The sequence below is a fragment of the Malurus melanocephalus genome, unplaced genomic scaffold (genome assembly GCF_030028575.1).
Source record: "Malurus melanocephalus ecotype Western Australia unplaced genomic scaffold, MMel_1.1 scaffold_7, whole genome shotgun sequence".
NCBI classification, from domain to species: domain Eukaryota; kingdom Metazoa; phylum Chordata; class Aves; order Passeriformes; family Maluridae; genus Malurus; species Malurus melanocephalus.
Window position 1 is genome coordinate 2020770 of NW_026623239.1, and position 19024 is coordinate 2039793.

Sequence of the window (19024 nt, forward strand, 5' to 3'; positions counted from 1 at the left end):
GAGGGTCTGCTGAGCAGTATTTAAGGCATCTTACCTGAGTAGGAGGGTCTGCTGAGCAGTATTTAAGGCATCTTACCTGAGTAGCTACCTTACCTGTGACTATGTTAAACATGTTGATAGTACCTGATTAACTGATGATGATGTCTTTCTGAAGTCAGGCTACTTGTTTCAGGGTGTGCTGGGTAGTTATGCAGCAGCAAAGAAGTTAAAGCAACAGCTAGGCTCCATTTCTGTTTTTGGAAGATGAGTAATTATGACTCAGCTCAGGATCCTACAGAGTGGCTGAGATGGGACATRGCCATTTCTCAGTCAGCCTTACACTTCTTCCTCCCAGACTGCACCCTGAGCTCAGTGTGGCACCTGTGCCCTGGCTTTCTGTGCTGAGCCCCTGGGTCCCTGCCTTCCAAATCTTCGTGTGCAAGACGGGTGTGACAGGAGCCACAAACAGGGAGGTGAGCCCCCATCTGCGAGTGCCACGTGGGGCTACTCCAAGACAGATCCATCCCATGAAAATGGAAACATCACAGTCATCGAAACATGTGCCAAGGACATGTTTGGAACCGGTAGCCCATTCTCTGCCACTCTGTAAATTGACAAGTGAGAGGCCCAGCTGTCAAAGCCAATTAGTTTGCTTATTTCTTCATGGGAAACTTTTACATTTGTCTTATTTAATGGCAGGCAAAAAGCAAACTAGCACTACCAGTGACTGGTCAATTCCTGCCTCTACTCTTGTTATTTCATACGTTAAAAAATAGCAATTGTTATTTTTCAGGGTTAGCACAGCAGACAGTTACAGCTGAGTTTTCAGGTGAAAAACAAAAYACAGAGTTGGCCAGGAGCTGGACTTTGGTCTTTGCGTGTCCCTTCCAACTCAGGATATTCTTTTATTCTATGAAAATGTCACAAGATACGTGAATTTAAGGGAAGAGGCAATGGAGGTGGGGCAGCAAGTCAATTGCTTGGGGCCTTGAAAGAGGTAAAGTTGTGTTTAAAGTATTGTTTGGGTACCTCCTGGAAATGACTTTAAAGGACTCAAGGGAATGTGTTTCCAGGTGCATGCTCTGAAGTATGTTTTTTAACATTATAGATTTGTTCGACATGGCATTAATTTTCAAGGTGTGACGGAGCTGGGTAGGGCAGATCAAGCATGTTTAGAAACAAAACTAAGATTCAAAGTGTATTTAATTTTGTGGCATCTACTGAGTGTAAGTTCAGCATGAACATACTGAAAAAATGTGAAGAAGTAATGGTCAATGGAGTATCTGTCTCCATTGTACTCCAAAAGTATTCTCAAGTGTTTTTGGAACAGATGAAATAGACCGAAATGAAAAACTATTTTAACATGTTGTATTTTCCCCATTTTTAACACTGAAAAAACAATGACCAGCCTTTCCTCACATTTCTCTATGCATTATCTCCAATGCCTTCACAGGAGCCTTTCATAAGAGGGCTTCCAGGTTCTCATTTTTAAAGTTTTATTCCTCCTATCTGTGAAAACAGTCTTCCATAGGCATTTCCATCACTCTACCCTTTCCTCTGGGCTTGCAAGAAATAGATTTTCCCAATCATCTTTGTTCCCTGCAGCCAGGGAAGAGCCCTAAATACTGGGAGGAMGGACTTGGGTTATAAAGAGCTGCATCCACTAGTGATAGCTGTAAACCTGACCAAAGTCCACAGATTGAAATATGAGTTTCTGCGTGTTACTTGAGGTTCCTGCTTAACACCAAATCAACAATGTTAATGCCTTTAAATGTTAAAAAAAAAAAATGCAGAGAAGAATTGCTTTGAGTCACAGACTTCTCTGAGGATTGTGTGAGGAAGGTCTTCATTACACCTCTGCTGTCCACCACCAYATTTCGTTACAGTGTTCCTGGGGTAGTGTTTATCAAAATTAGGTTTCTGCAGGCACTGTTCTGTTTTCTTCCCTCCCAGAGCTATCTCCCTAAGAGAAAGATGTTGCAGCAAAAGGTCTTTCGGATTTCTGCTGTGTWTAAGGTTTCAGAGAGCTCTTTGAGGAGTAAGGTTAACAATGTGTTGTATTTGCCTCATACAAGCCTTTGTAAATCGATCAACCATAATATATTCTTGCATCATCACAAAAACAGGCTTTAGTTTGAATTTGGCTTTTTCTGTGCACCTCTATCTGAAGATAAAACACAGGATCAGAAGTACCTTGGATTTCGTTTATAATTAAGAACTCAGTAGTTCACAACAGTCAGGGTTAGGCTGTCACATTTTGTGTGACAAGCTGTACTTTAATCTTTTGTAACAAAACTGAAGTCAAACTGAACTGGGTTCCTRTGCGCAGTACTGCCCAAAGATGTTTGGAGTTCTGGGGAGCACACTGGAGAGGCGCCTCCTAAGGTTCAATTCCTTGCCATCTTCTGAAGCAATGTGTTGCAGATCTTGGCAAGTTCATKATCTGTGACTTAGATCCCAAAACCTGAGCTGGCACAGGAAAGCCAGTGGAGTTTGGTAGCAGATGTTTTTCTGCAGCTGGAAAGCTGTACTGACAGATTTGCTCCATGTTATTTATTGCAGGACACTTGCCTCTGACGTGATTTCGTTGCCATATATTTATGGAAAGCGAACCAAAGGGGTTGAAGTGTTCCGCCGTCTGGACCCACCTCCACCTTACGAAGCTGTGTGCAGCTCAGACAGCTCTGAGCAGGTTTGAGCCACAGGAATTTAAAGCCTGACTTTGTTTTTTCCACTGTAACGGGGTGTGGGGGTGTTGCACTGTAGCATGGTAAACTTAAGTCAGGTCAATACATTTAATTACAAATGTAAATTTCACCAAAGATTTTAATTAATCACTTAACTGCTAGAACTGTAAAGTTTTTTCCAGTTGAAAAACTCTGCCCAGGCATGGGAGAAGGAGCAAAAAGCAATGTGGAGCACACCTGTTGCTGGTTATTCTAAAACACCTCCTTGCTTTACTTCACTTATGTACCTGCACTCCTCCCATGAGGGACTGGGTCACGGTTTTGCCATCTTTGGTGATCAGTTCACCCTGGTGTTTGCGAAAGACAGGTGCTTTTTCCCAGAAAATACTGGATAGGATAAAATTGGCTGACTGGATGATGACCATGAATATTAGACATCCACTGGCCTTGATATTGCTGTGGAATTAACTTCTCATCACACAGTTTCTTTGCAGTTTAGGAAAAGTGTTCCATTTCTAAGGTGGATGTTGGAGTTTCTTAYGAAGTGCTAGAGAAAGATGGTGACTTGGGATTTTTTAACTTCTGCATTTTATTCCAGGGAGGTGTACTTCAAGCAAATGGCATGGAAGATGTTGAATCAGGGGAATTAAGTGGCAGGCAGTCCTTTGAAGGTAAAAAGTACATTTTAAAGTTTGGTCTAGAATGTTCTATCCAACACATACAACTTGATGTGGCAGCAGCATTATTAGTTCTTTAAAAGACAGCAACCACATTGCAAGCCGGAGATAGAGAATCATGATTGTTTTGGGCAGTGAGAACCAGGATTAATATTTAAAATGTTTATATGCATTGAAAGTTGTTTTCACGTAAGATACCAAAGGATGGATATGTTTCATTTTTAATAATCTATAAGTTAGTTTTTGACACTATATCCAAATGTTGCAATAAATTACGCTTCCATTTGTTTAGTGTATGTGATGGTACCTGTTAACATTGTGTTGCTGGTAAAAATAGGACAAGGATAGAGTAGCCATACTGTGTGGACTGAAACTAGGAATTACTCCATTATCCAGCCTGGATAGAATTCAGTAYGGGAAGAATTACTGAATTGTTTCCTCATCCTGGTATAGGACATAGCTAAACTACTCTTAAAGACCAGATCAAGTTATGCTCTGCTCTGTTTTAGAAAACCACGCGAGCGAATGGTTCCCAGTTGTTTTTACCCTAATCTTTGTATGTATTCCTATGTTTTAACATTATTAGCTTCCAGCTTTTCCAGTACAGCCCATGCAGATGTGTTCCAACTATTGAACTTGCCAATATGGCAAGCTGGTTTCGTGTACAATACTCACACCACAGGAGAGTGAAGAGTGGTTCGGGGGGGAAGCCCAAATCTTTTATTTGATTGTGGCCTGTCTTCTCCCAACCTACTTACCAAACTACAGAAAAAATTTGGTTTGAACTGCATCTGTTGAAATTGTTCCTATTATGTAGAGTCAGGGGTAAACAAGAGTTTGTGTAAAATCACTTTTTAGCCAAATGTCAGCTCTGTCAAATCCCCTTAAACTCTGACAGCRTGCCTGAAACCTCTGAAAACAAGCACTTGGATGCTTCTGGTGTCTTACCAGCTGTGATAAACAGAATGAGACCTTTTGCTACAGCTTCTCTGGGTTTCTTTCTCCGAGCTTTCTTACTGGTAAAACTCCTGTTGCTTTTTCTGAGCTTCTCAAGCTCAAATAAAAACAGGTTATCAAACTCAAAGGCYACGCAGTGACATGCTTGAAGTTATGAGAATGGGAAACAGGAACAAAATACMATAGAATTGCACCTACAGTGAAAGACAATCAGAAAGTCTCTCTTCTGATTTGTTTTGTTTTGAAAAAAGGTTCTGATGAGACATTATGTGAGGCATTTGTGTTTTAAAATTTCTTTTGCAAGAAGAAGCAGACATACCTGAGCACGTAACAGCAAAGTCTACCCTCCTTTCCACCATCTTTACTAGTTTGTTCAGTGATTTTTTTAAATGACATTTAATTATCAGCCTACCTGTTAAAAGTGTAAGCATCTTAAGAAAGAAAATTAACACTGCTTCTTCTAGATGCCAAGACTTCRTAGTATTTAAGAGAAGGAAATACACTGCGCAGTATCTCTTCCTTTATTTATATTGGGGAGGTGTACTGCATTGGGCTGGAATAGAGTTAATTTTCTTCATAGCAGCCTATGGTGCTGGTTTGGATTTGTGACCTGGTGGGGTGTTTTCCAGCGTTGTCATTGCTCAGGGACTGACTGGGCATCAGTCAGCTAGTAGTGAATKATTGCTTTTGGATCACTTGTTTTCCTTTGAGTTTGTTGGTGTTTTTTCTCCTCACTCCAGCTGTCCTTAGCCCATGAGTTCTAGCACTTTTGTCCTTCCAGTTCTCCTCCCCMTATCACTGGGAAAGAGAGAGTGAGTGTCTGTGAGGGACTGAGCTGGCTGCTGCAGGTAAACCACAGCAGGAGGGAAATACAAGATGGGGGCTTTTGTTGACATTGTGGCAGAGGAAGTGTATGGGCTGTCTCAGGCAATGCAGTGGAGCAGTCTATAAATAAAAAATAAAAACTGAACTTTCAGTTTATGCTGGCAGGCTGTCACGCCAGGGCATTTGTGTGTGATGCTGTGATTCCCTTGGCATCATCAGGGCTGATGAACAGAACACAGCTCCCGATGGAAGCTAAAGCTGCGCCAGCTGAGTAAGGGGAATCCTGACTGCCGGCTGCAGGAGGAGCTCTAGGCTTCCCTGTGCCAGCTGAAATTGTTTTACTGGCTTCGTAATCACTCCTGTCAAGCAGAATGTGACTTTCCCTGCTGGCTGTAGCAGGAAGGCACGCAGCCTTCTGCTGGTGGCAGGAAATGCTTGCTTGCTGCTCTCTGTCATCACATACAAGGTTTCCACACCACCTTAACACAATTATCTCTCTGAAACATTATTAAGAATAATGATATCTGGAACATTAATGTTATTGTCATAAGATCCTTAAATTGGTTCATTAATCTGTTAGAATTTTTAAAATCCATCAAGCAAACAACTCCATAGTAACAGCAGCATTGTAACTCCAGGATTTACTGCTAACACAACTCCACTGGTGTTGAAAAGTTTATATTGGTGATGGATTTTTTAATCCTGCATGATTCTTGTCCTGCCACATTCTCTTGCAGTGCCTTACCATCAGATTTGCCAGGCTGGTACCTGCTTTATTTCACTATTTCTTATCTTCAGAATTTCTCAGTTGCATTTGTGTAGGAAATAAGGTACTGTACTCAACAAATACATATCATCCAAGCCTGAATTTTCTTGAATGCTCCGTCACTGGCACATATCTGTTATAGTGACACCATAGATTTTTGCCATGTTCTGAATAAAAGACTGTTTACATGAATTTGGTTTTGTACTGTGTTTGCATGGCCAAGTTGTGGTCGTGGCAGAGAAGTTGCTGGAATGCTTGAAGTTTCCTCTGTGCCTGGCAGAGCTCCAAAGATGGTCCTGCTGCTGTTGAAGGCTGGGCCAATACGAAATCATGGTAACCACTCTGTGACAACATATTTAAAAAGGAAAAACCAGTTGTTATGCAGATGTAATGGTGCTCAGAGAAGAGCAAAGTGAGAACATGTGGGAGGAGCAGATCTGCAAAACAAGGTCAGTAGAGAAGGAGGGGCAGAAGGTGCTCCAGGCWYTGGAGCTGAGATTCCCCTGCAGCCCGGGGTGCAGCCCTTGGTGAAGCAGCTGTGTCCCTCCAGCCCWTGGAGTCCATGGGGATGCAGAGATCCACCTGCAGCCTGTGGAGAGCCCCACTGGAGTAGGTGAGTCTGYRGAAAGGCTGTGAACCCATGGGAGGCCTGTGCTGGAGCAGCGTCCTGGCAGGGAGCTGCAGATTGTGGAGAGAGGAGTCGATGCTGGAGCAGATTTCTGGCAGGAGCTGTGACCSTTTGGGGKACCCATGCTGGAGGAGCCTGTCCCTGAAGGACTGACCCCATGGAACAGTGACCCACACTGCAGCRTTTTGTGTAGAACTGCTGCCTTTGGGATGGACTCACAGTGGACAAATTAATGGAGAGCTCTCCTGTGGGGGGGACCCCATGCTGGAGCCGGGGAAGGACTCCTGTCCCTGAGCAGCAGCGGAAACAACGTGTGATGAACTGACTGTAACCCACATTCCCTGTGCACTGCAGGGCAGCAGAAAGAGCCAAGGGGAAAGTTGGAGGAAGGTGTTATTACTGTTATTTGATTTAGTTCTCATTTCTTCTTCTCATATTTTGATTTTTGATAAATTCATCTAATATCCCTGAGGCTGAGTCTGTTTTGCTTGATGGTAATTGATGAGTAATCTCTCACAATCCTTATTTCAAGTCAGGAGCTTTTCATTATATTTTTTCTCCCCTGTCCRGTTGCAGAGGAGAGTGACGAAGTGGCTGTCAGTCAGGGTCAGCCCACTACAAATTTTTTAACTCCTGCATGAGCAAGAAAATTGTTTTCTGTGATATATGAGGGGCCACCAGATGGAGGTACAGAGCCAGGCTTAGTGAGCAATATGCACAGACTCATCCTCTCACGCTCATTAAATTGCAGCATATAATTTGATTCTGAAGAAAAGAAGTATTGGGAAGCATGTGACATATCCCAAGAAACCAGGAAAATATTAAAGCAAAGAATCTAATGAAACTAAAATTTAGTTTCTTTTTAAGGACTGATGACTGATTTACAAGCTAGCTAATTGCAAAAGATGACCAACCTCTGACCTTATGCTGTGGTATCTTGGTACAACTGTTTATAAGTAGGATGATTTGCAGCTCTGTGGGATTTAGTTTTTCTCCAATAAAACAGTAAGCCCTTCCTCTCTGATCAGGTAGTTTAAGATGATTTTCATTCTAGACTCTAGTCTTTTGCTACTCCAGTTGCATAAGCCTGAACAGGTTTCTGCAAATGTTTGAACAGGCTTTAGAGCAGTGTTACTGTTGAGTARTTGTGGGCCTATGCAACACACATGAGCTCCAGTCTTTGGTGTCCAGTCTTTACAGATGGGCAGCTGGAATGGGGGAAAAGCCCAGTAACAGTCTCTAACAATGGCTTCTACAGATTTGCTTTATTTTGGCTATTTTTGTTTTTCTGTTCCTTTATTCAGCTGAAGAAATTCAGGAGCCTTCCAGCAGAGTGAGCCTTTCCCCTTCAGAGATACGCTGCGTGCCTGCCCAGGTGAACAGGAGAGCCACTGAGCCCTTGCGGAAACGATCTAACAGTGACCCCGGGCTTCTGCACTGCCTCTTGCCTCAAGGTGACCCTGTTTTCTCTTRCCAGTGACTGTGTCATGGTTCTTTAAGAGAATGTATTTTGGAAGTTTGGTACGCTGAACCTAGTACCTGCAAAATCTGCTGCTGTCTCCCAGCAGAGTATGTACATTGCAGTAGTTTGTGCTTTGCCAAACCCTMCTCACCTAACTCCTTCACCTAACTCCTTCACCAGAGATAGGCTGCTCTTTAGGTTTTCACWTCTAGGAATAGGGTCTCTAGTAGGGTCTGGGTTGCTAGTCTGCGTATGAGGGAGGAAGAGATGGTGGAAGATGAGGAGGGAGAGCGCAAAGGATTTCTCAGTGCACTGACATCTAAAATCTTACAAGTGCAGTTGTCAGTGTGAGAAATTTAAAGCAGACTTGGCTTGGCAATTTGGTCTTACCCTGTAAATTCGCTCCCACTTCTTTGATCCTCATACCATCAAAAACCAAAAAAACTCCATACAACCCATGGTGGGGAGCTGATGAAACTGCTTTGGTGATCTAATTCTGTTACTGTGGGAAAGCTGCTAATGTGACTATAAAGTTTGTGACATTGCTGACAGTCTTGAAAAACACACCTCTCAGTGCTGCAGTTTTTACCAGAGGGCACTGGAATCCCCACAGTAGCTGTTGATACATGTTAGCTTTCAAAATGTGAGTGCCAATGGGGCATGTTAGTAACAGCCATTTATTTTGGATATTGGGAGCATGCCGATCTGGTTTTCRTGGAATGTGTTCATGCCTCTGCTGTATCATGTGCTTTCTCTTTTCTGCCTGTCGGCTTCCACCKCAACAGCCCAGAGAATCTGCTGCTGAAGCAATAGTTACATGACACAGAGCCTATTCATAGCTGTCAAAGCAGAGTGCTTCTGCTGTGGAGAGGCTCCACGTCAGAAGCATTTGGAAGCTTTAGGTCCCGTGTTACTGAGGTTAGTCTGATAAGCAAGGGATCTGAGAGTCATGAGTGCTGCAGAAAGGGAACTCACTGCAGCAATGGAAGTTGCATCAAGTTACTGTTCTTGATGGGAAGTTTTGCATCTCCTGGTATTTTTTTGGTGTGAGGCCAATGTTAAAGTGCTTCTTGAACAATGTGTCGGTGTGGGTTTTTTTTTYCCTTTTAATGGGGTCAAAGTTTGCTGGCCTGTTTACACCAAAGGCAGTGGAATTGATTTTGTCTTGGCCTTCGTTTAGTCATTGCAAAGTAATTTTGAATGTTTTAGTATGTTTCGGGGTTTTTTTCCCCATTAAATTTCCACAGAATATTAGTAACTTCCAGCTTGACAAGTAGTTATTTTGAGGTATTTTACAACTCGTCCTCTTGACTAAGAGTTACATATTTGGTTAATAACCAAAAGTTACAAAGAGTTTAGGAGAGATCCTAAAAGCCTTCTAACTTTGCTTAACCTGTTTTGTGTAACTGTATGTTTACATTAAAACTCAACACACATTTCTGGTCTCTTCAGATCAGGAACAAGAGAAAGGAACCAATGTACACAAAATGACAAGAGTTTTCCAAAGGCAAAGAGTCCCTCCAGACACTTTGACATGTGATGTGCACTCAACCATAGCTATGTGTGACTATTTTACATGCATTTTGTGTAAGTCCAGTAGAGTGAGCCCTCCWTACTACCATGCCAGACTGTTTACATGGTTAAACTGTGCACTGCATCCTCACTGAATCAGAAGTGAAATCTCAGGGAATACTATGAACCATATGGATTATTTGCTTTGTTTCATCTTTGTCTTCAGGGACTGCACTCTACTGTGAAACTACAACCCTCAATGATGCGAATCAACTGAATGCTGTCACCTTGCGGAAAAGTTCAAGAGCAAGAGCTTTGAGGGGAAGACCCCAATCTCTGATAGACTATAAGTCTTACATGGACACTAAACGACGCGTGGCATGGATCCTTGAGCAGTCCCCCTGCAGCATGAGCCCAGACATTGATGACTTGGTGGAAAATATCAAATCTGTTTTAAAATCAGATGAGAAATATATGGCAGAAGCTGTCACCAGTGCCACTTTCCTTGAGCAGGTAGTTTTATTACTTGTATTTGTCAGGTGATGTGGAAACCCACTGCCCTGGGTTTGGAAGTACAGGTTTACATCTGCCACTCTGTGTGTCAAAATTTTTGGACCAAACTGGCTTCCTTCAGTGCTTTCGTTTGATGTAGGGAGTGTGTGAGAGGCTGTGATGTTTTCTGCTCTGTCAGCCAGAAGACTGAGTATGTGTGTATTTAAAAACTGAGTCWGTCCTCTGTTGTGGAATCATGAACTGCAAATAACATTAAAGCGTTTTATCCTGAGTGCGGCAGGGGAGAGGGAGAAGATGTTAAAAATAAACATTTGCTATTACAGACCAGAAGGAATGGAGGCTGACAAGGAAATTTTTATGTAAACCCACTGGAAGCAACTTCTTTGTGATTGGCTAAAAGGATAAAAATAAGATCTCATACTAAAGAAAGAAAGGCAGAAGATAGAAAATACGTCCTTACATGAATGAAATGAATATTCAGAAGTTTCAGATGCTGCAAACTTCACCAAACAAATGTTTTGGTAACCTATAGACTCTTTGGGTAGATGAATTGACTCAGACATAGCGCAAGTGATTTGCAATGACAACTGGTTTTGGTTTGGGTTCTCATGCAAAACGCATCAGTGTCATTTAGGCTCTGCAGATAAAGTGTGATTTCCCACTGCAGCCTTCAGGCAACAAAAGCCTTGACAAATTTGACAGAAACAGTAGGGGAAAAAGATTGCTTATGAGAGTTTAATTTATCACACTGGCCTGAAAGTTATTAACAGTTCAGTGGTTTCTGCAAGGAAGCAACGTTTAGGTTCCTTCTAAACAATACCAGACATGCCATAGGCTGGAGTGAGAGAATTCCTGTGCACCCTTGAGGGGGAAACCAAAGGAACTAACCAACAACCCCACAAACAACAACAAAACAAAAAATGACCCCACTGCTTTTCCCAACTAGGATTGCTTTTCCTATGCCTCTTTGGTGAATGCTAGGGTTTTACAGCTTTTTTAATTGCTTTTTAAACATAACAGCACTACAACTAGCTTCTTTCTGGTTGGGTAAATTACTATTTAAATGAAACTAGAGCCTGAAAACAAAACTGATTAAAATTTATTTTCTTTTTAAAGGCGATGGCACCTGCCCAGCAAGCCATGTCATTGAGAGTTCGTGTATTACCTTTTAGATTACATCCTCGATTGCTGTACCTGGAGAGCTGTGGTGACCTGAGTACTTTCACCACAGAGGGAGAACAGCTAGCAGAGAGGAGAATCCAAAGAGCAGAACATGAGCGGCGTCACAGTCTTATTGGAGTTGTCAGGGAAACTGTACTTTGAGCTGGCTTTTTGGTTAYTCCTCAGCAGAGCACTTCTGCCAGATATGCACGTAACTACAGAGGAAAACCGTCTCTGGCAATTGGGTGGAGGAGTTTTATCAACAATCACCTTTTTTTTATACTCTCAAGCACCAACTCCAAGGGGGAGGATGATTCTACAAAGACTGTTAAGCAGATTGCAAGCTGACCTTTACTGGGCTCTCAGTTGCAATTCARTCTATTTATTTGTGATGCATTACTGTCCTGCTTCTCTGTGGAGTTTGGTAACATGCGGTTGTGGGCTACAATGGTAACTCATCTTTGGGGGTGGAGCTGTCTAAAGCTGTGTCAAAGAACTTTGTATGTTACAGAACTTTGATTTAAATAAAAATCTCCTGTCATAAAATGCAAACCTTCAGATACAAAGTTAGTAAAAAAACGGTGTTCAGAATGCTAAATTTTTTCTTTGTAAGAGGGTCGTGGATTTGCAAAGTGTACAAAAAATAAAAACAGAATTAAAGTGTTCTTTTGGTTCAGTGGACTTCTCATTTAATGGTTGAACATTATTTTTGTCTTAATGATGCAACAGTATCCCAAACCAAAAGCACAGGTGTTTTGCAGTGGGAGATGCTGGCTTGTTACCATCCCAGGAAGAAAGATACTCTCTGTATAGTCTCATTTAAAATGTTTATTAGAGCAGATGCTATGATGAAAGAAGCTAATTTTATATTCTTTCAGGTGCTGGGAACCCCACATTGCACAGCATCAAGGAGAACACAAGAAGTTGTGTAGATCCCATCCATTTTACCCTATTTGAACTAATTAGAATTTTTCTTAGAAGAAAACAACTCTATTCATCACTTCCACTGTCCAACAAAAGGGAGGTTCACACAGGACCTTACTGCTGCACTTCTAGACAAAGACACGGACAAACATGTAACTGCTGGGTGGGTTTTCCCATTTTGAGAACCACTGGGGCGTCCTGCAGGCTCCTTTCCAACAACCAACCATCTAAATTTATCCTGTGGCCGAGGGACATCCCTGGAGGTCTATCTGCAGAAGCAGGACAAAGCAGCACAGCACAGGCCTGGCCCTACTCTGGTGCGGGCACAGCATCACTGACTCTTCACATGCTGTGTTTAAAGGTCAGGATTGTTCCATAYGCTTCTGCACTGAACATTTATCTAAATTACAGTTCGCAGCCCTGACACTTGACTGTCAGTCCCCACAGGTYACCAGCATCACCTCTGCAGCTTGCAAGGCATGAAACTACTGCAGCTGGGATGGAGTCTGCTTGTACTCAGTGTGGATCCAAACCATTAAAATACTGAAAAGGGCAAGAAACCTATTTCCTGACAGTACAGCAGATCTGTGAAATTTGTACTGCATAGAGGTTTATGTTTATCCACTGAAATCCAGAAGTTTGTCATACAGGAATTGGTATGTACAGCAAATGGTGAGAATAAACAGAAGTATGGAGGGTGGCACACTGGGAACACAGCAAAGCTCAGCCTCTCTACTGCACCCTTCACCATAAACTTCACAATTGCTGTGGTGTGTATTTTCATTTCTGTAGTTTCAAAATACTCGTGACAACCTATGAGGCACAGGAAATCCTATGAAGCCTCAGCAAAAGAAACACTTCCTTGATGACTTTTTTTTGATTGACTTCCAAACAGAACCATGTTYTTCATAACCAATCTCTCATATAAGTATTTTTTAACCTTAGCACAGGCTGTTTCAGGATTAATTCTAAGGACAGCCATATTACAATTCTACTTCTTATTTATTCAGCTAGTATTAGGTCTTTAATAACAAACCATRCTGATGACATTTGAAGGAAAATAATAATTTCAGAAATTACACTAAGTGTGAAAAATTTTTATCAAAGCCCCATACATGTAGTAAGCTTATGTAAAGTTATTCAATGTAATAGTATTTGTCACATTCACAGTGACATTTCACACAGGAGAAAAAACAAATTAGGAACAGCTTGGTTTWGAAGCACTAGGGTATTACCAGAAAGGAATGCTTTTAAAAAGAAAGGTGCATCACACCTGCAGAAACACAGAAAATTACTTCAGACTAAGTGGCAAAAAGTAAGTTTGGACATCTTCCAATAATGTATGAATTCAGTGTTGGCAAGTCAGCCTCTAGGTCAGTATGAGCAAATTCTCAGCCTTGTCTGAGGTATTTTTGTTTTGTAGTTTATTGTTGCAAATCTTACAGACATTAGCGCTCTGTTAAATAAAGGAATGTAGCACAGTAAATACATCACAACAAAATAACTGGCCAGAAACCCCCTACCCTGTCCCCTCCAAAGCAAAAAGCCCACTCTTCTCCCCTCTGTCTCTCCCCTAAATCAAACCAGCACAACTTCATTAGATAGGTCAGAGACCCGTGGCAGAAAACATCAGAGTAATTACATTCAGTAGATGTGCAATATCAACATTCCAGGCCCACATATATTTATATATATATTTATATTTATATATAGAGATCATTAAATGTTTACAAAGAACAATATTGTTACAAATACAATACTATGCTTTTCCCAACGCTTTACAATAATTTCTATTCATCCTCTTTACAGAACAATAGTACAACTTCATAGTCTAGGTACTGCGCTAAATATATACAAGAGATCTAAACCATGTTGCTGTCTTGAGAAATACATTTCTTTTAGAAAAGAAGGAAAGCTAGCAAACTTGGAAATCCGAACTGAGACTCAAACAAGATTCAAAACAAACGTGTGAAACTTCTCAAAAATAAAAAATACATGGGGTGTTTCATCCTTAATGTAAACACTGAAGAGTTAATTAGACTGTATGAAGCAGCAAGGATGAAAGAAAAAATTCAGGTCTGTCACTGAAGAAGGAATGTAAACCTTTGAAGGAATGTTCCTTTGCATCTGTTAAAAATCCCCATATCTGATCTATCAGACTGCTGCAACAGTCTAGAGAACAGCCAGCTTTCTCTCTTGAGTTCCATTTTCTTGAAACTCCTTCAGCTTACAGAGTAAAATGCATTGTTTAYAAGGCTGTTCCCAGACGTGCACACTCTGGACCTTCCAGTTTAGAAATCTTATGCGCATACTGTAATTGGACAAATGAGATTTTTTTTTTTTTGCTAAACTCTGGTTCTGCAAGCATTCATTTGCTTAATGCYAAGCACCTATTTAGGATGAACAGTAACTTCACAGACTCCTGGCTGCCAAGATTTCCAAAGAAACAGTTGTTTCTTTAAATACTTTTGCTTGTTCAGATCTTCATCGTTTCCCAGTGAAGTGAGTTAAAGATTTCACCACGTGAGCTAGACAGAACCACAAAAACAAGTGAAGTGGAGGGCATACATATAAGCAGGAACCAGGAGCATGATAACTGTGTATTCAAGAGTCCACTAAGTCTCCTCAGGCAATGTATGGAAAGGCTGCACTGTATTTAATCTTCTAAATTGTACATGGTTATATACCATATTTACATTTATTACTATATATATGGAAAGTTCTAGAAAAAAAGGTTCAAATTACCATAAACCAGATGTCTACAGTTAAACAATATACTCACAAGCCATTAATTATCTTGTTGCATCAGTCAGGCAGCAGAGTTAAGTACTAACCTGGAATACTAACACCATTCTCTTGTGCAATATGCTATTCTGGAGCCTTAGATTAAATTATATAACAACAAGAAATGCAGTAAAATCAAGTCATTGTACATTAATCGCAACACTAAAACATATCCCCATACTACAGTTTATGCACCACTTCATCGTGTCCCTTAAATATCTGCTTCCCACAGAAATAGTTTTATCTCTACCTCTGATCAGGCCATGGTTATCCATGATTTTAGGAAGCAGAAAGCGGACCTCTGACAAGAGTGCTCAGTGGTTCTCAGCAGTGTTTGCAACAAGTGCCCACGCACACACGCACTTCCACGAATCCCCATAGCAATGTCTAGGATCACCACTGGACTGCAAGCAACGCTTACATTGCACAGCTCACATCACAACMAGTGAGAAGCAAGTGACTATGAACAACACTGCATTTGCAAAGCAGAAGTGGCGTGTGGCTGTGTGTTTGCTCTTGTTTTCATCTCACTGAGCCTCTCCATTGCAGTGAAACACAGCACAAACTGTTTCTTTAAAAGAAATCAAAATACGAGCCTGGACTAAACGCATGGTTCAGCTTCAGTATAAACACCAGTATACAGTTCTGAAAAAAAGTAACTACAGAGAATACAGAATTTTCCTCTCACTAGGAAGAAAAACCACCGCTTCTTTTTTTATTTTTAACCCTCTTAAAAAAACCAAAGAACCCAACCCAGCCCCCTTTCCCCCTTTTGTCTCTAGCATGCAACTTAGAGGCTATTCAAATACGAGATTTCATACATCCCTACAATTTATCATCTTCATACAAGTGCATATAGTACACACGTATCTCTTGTAAGTGCCATACACATGGGAAAAAAAATCACAAGCTAAATATAACAAAATAAATAGGTTTATTCCTGCCTTATCTTTTCCACTGTTACCTATGTTGTGAACTAAAGAGGAAGTCAATAAATCAGACAGGTCTTTGGACAAAAATATATGTTAAAACTGGCTCAGAGAACAAAATTATTTAGAACAGTCTGCAGATTTCATATATTCAAACTTCATAAATAGGAAGCACAATCTTAAAAATGTCTATATACACTGGCACACATGGCTRTGTGCACCAATTCAGAATTAAGAGCCTAGAAAAAGTGTTGCTATTCAGCAAATCCCCTCACTATTTCACTTGTGAAAATTTAAAGATCCTCCCCCCCACTTTAACCTCTAAAATCAGGAAGAGACTATAAAAGACAAAGCAGAAGAAAACTAGGAGTTAGAAACCTAGGGGCAGAGGGGGGAGGCAGCTGTAAAAAATGCTTCCCAAATTTCTTTGTGTAAATAATGAGGGTATAACATGTTCCAGTAACCCATGGAGTATCTTTTGGAGTCCTACTATAATGAGCAACTGATGACAGAGGGGAATTTAAAGGGTATGTATTTGGACAATTCACTTTACAACAGCAGCATTTACTGAGTCTTCCTGGGTAGGCAATATTTCCTGAGGGCAAAACAATCCTTTTGGTATTCTACTTTCCCCACAGACACAAACCTTTAGTACTGAGGTTAATGGCTGCGGGTAAATAGAGCAAGAAAAGCAAAGCTGCATGCAAGATATCCCAGAGAACACTTTGTACCCTACACTTCCTCAATTGGGAAAGACATCTTTCATTCAGTATCATTTAATTTATTCTGTTTGTAACATTATACCAACAAAAATAAAATTGATTATGTAGCATGAAATAGAGCCATCTGTGAATACTGCTGTAAACAATGCTGCTGTTATTTTCCTGTTTTGCATGTGGAACTGTACGAAGTTTCTCTTGTAAAACAATGCAACCAAAATAGTTCCATAGATACATTTTGCCCCTTACCAAAATGCAGGAAAATGGGAAGAAGAGGAAAAAGGGATGGAGGAGGGAGTATTTGTATCTGTGAAGGGGGGAAAGAGAAAGAAATGTCTCTGCAGACACAGAAATGCAGCACTAGACAGACAAGCACTAATGAGGAAAAACATCTTCCATGCACATTGTGGTGGTGAGGTGTCAGCTTCAGATGTAAACTGGTTGCTCTTGTGCAGTCAACAGTCTGTACATGGCAGCTGGCATTGTCTTCATATGAATCTAGAGGAAATAAGCCAAGTTAATCGATGTTCATAAAAGTGCATACCTAATGTATAAGACCCAGATAAGGTCATAGAAGGCAGAAAAAAAGGTAAAACTTGCGAGTTTTCATACCCTTATTTGAGTATTTCTGGGGATGATTTCATGAAACAATACATTTAGTACTGATGAACTATATAAAATTGTGGACACTTTTTATTTTCAGGGCAGGATTCTTCTAAAGCATAGAACTATGGACAAATAATGAAAGGAACAGGGTGCAGGTCTGCTCTCACCTCTGCTTTTTGGATTTGATTAGCAGCAGGTCAGTAGAAGTAGAACCACAGAATTATGGAACAGTTTGAATTGGAAGGAACCTTTGAAGATCATTTAGTCCAAACTGCCCTGTTGTAGGCATTGACATTTTTCACTAGACCAGGTTGCTCAGAGCCCCATCCAACCTGGCCTTGAACACTTCCAGGGATGAGGCATCCACAGCTTCCATGGGCATCCTGTTCCAGTGCCTCATCACCCTTAGAGTGAAGGATTTCTTCCTATGCCCTGTCTAAATCTACCTTCTTTCAGTTTAAAACCATTGCCTRTATTTCTGCACTGGAGACCCTGGTAAAAAGTCTCTTTCCATTTTTCTTAGAAGTCTCCTTTATAYATTGGAAGGCCACTGGAGCCATCAGGTCTCCCTGGAGCCTTCTCCAGGCTGAACAACCCAACCTCTCTCAGCTTTTTCTCACAGCAGAGGTGCTCCAGCCCTCTCACTCTTTCCAYGGCCTTCATCTTCATCTACTCAAGCAGGTTTACGCCTTGTTTATGTTGAGGACCCCAGAACCTTACATACACTTCAAGTGGGGTCTCACCAAAGCAGAATCCAGAGGGAAAATCAACTCCCTCACCCTGCTGTTTTTGATGTAGCTCAGGATACTTTTGTGCTGCAAGTGCCCTTTCCTGGCTCATGTCAAMATTTTCTTCCAAGTTCCTCTCTGCAGGGCTGTTCTCAATCCCTTCATTCCCAGTCTCTATTGATGCTGGAGATTGCCCAGACCCAGATGCAGGACCTTGCACCAAGTCTTGTTGACTTCACCAAGGTTACATGGATCACTTTTCTAACCTGTTCAGGCCCCTCTAATGGCCTCCCTTTCCTTAAGCACCACTGAGCTCGATGTCACCTTCAACTTGCAGAGAGTGCAACTCAATCCCACTGTCGATGTCACTGAGGAAGACATGACAAAGTACTGGCGCCAATGTGGTCCMTGGAAGGACACTGGCTGTTACTGGTACCAGCAATGAACTGTGCTCTATTGCCATATTGCTGCTTCTTACCTCACCAACAGCATTTGAGAGGATGTGAACAATTTTCTCATGGGGTGTTGCTACAACACTCTGCCCATTGATTTCAATGATCCGATGGCCAACACGCACACCCCCTCGCTCTGCTATGCCTCCTCTCATAAGGCTACAGATCTAGAAGGAAAAGGACAAATATATCATGGGCTCAGTAATGAACTGAGACTTTTGATTACACATTTTTGCCTGCAAGCTATCAATCAACATTTAAATACAGAAACATTCCAAGATGCAATCAATCGCTGACTCGAAGTAAAATTTGTTAGTGACAAGTAACTAATGGATATTTTCTCCAAAGAGCAAAACAAACTGTCAGAAAAGGCTGTTTTGTTGTACATTACATGTCTCRTGGTTTGGAAATTTATGAGGGTATGAAGGACCTCAGTTTAATGATGCTGATGAGGCAGATGCCTTATGACAAAAAGGATCAAGAACAGGCCTTTTCTTTTGAGATTTTGCAATGGCTTGGCTAAAGACATGTATGATGCATGCTGCAAGCAGATTCTTCCACATATTCTTGTTTGAAACAACTTTTTTGTTCCTCTGTCTGACTCTAAAGTTGTGAAATAAGTAGAATCAAACACAAAAAATAACTCTTATTAATTTAACTTCTRTATCTTACACTTAACACTTGCAAAATCCTGCTTGCCGTAAGAGAGAAAAAT

At 41.2% G+C, this 19024-nt stretch overlaps 2 protein-coding genes across 3 annotated transcripts in view; one reads left to right on the plus strand and one right to left on the minus strand.

Moving 5' to 3' along the window:
* ENTREP1 (endosomal transmembrane epsin interactor 1) overlaps positions 1-11767 on the plus strand; it is a 27028-nt gene extending 15261 nt beyond the window's left edge. Inside the window, exons 7-11 of the mRNA XM_057372422.1 lie at positions 2542-2671; positions 3265-3337; positions 7824-7973; positions 9720-10006; positions 11123-11767. Coding sequence (XP_057228405.1) covers positions 2542-2671; positions 3265-3337; positions 7824-7973; positions 9720-10006; positions 11123-11329 — 847 coding nt within the window. The 3' untranslated portion in view covers positions 11330-11767. The remainder of the gene's footprint in view (positions 1-2541; positions 2672-3264; positions 3338-7823; positions 7974-9719; positions 10007-11122) is intronic.
* Positions 11768-15790: 4023 nt separating this feature from the next.
* Positions 15791-19024, minus strand: part of APBA1 (amyloid beta precursor protein binding family A member 1) — an 81507-nt gene continuing 78273 nt past the window's right edge. For both annotated transcript variants that reach the window (XM_057372443.1, XM_057372435.1), the window contains 2 exons: positions 18336-18476; positions 15791-17021 (listed from right to left, as the gene is read on the minus strand). In XM_057372443.1, the coding sequence (XP_057228426.1) occupies positions 16950-17021; positions 18336-18476 (213 nt within the window). In that variant the 3' untranslated portion in view covers positions 15791-16949. The remainder of the gene's footprint in view (positions 17022-18335; positions 18477-19024) is intronic.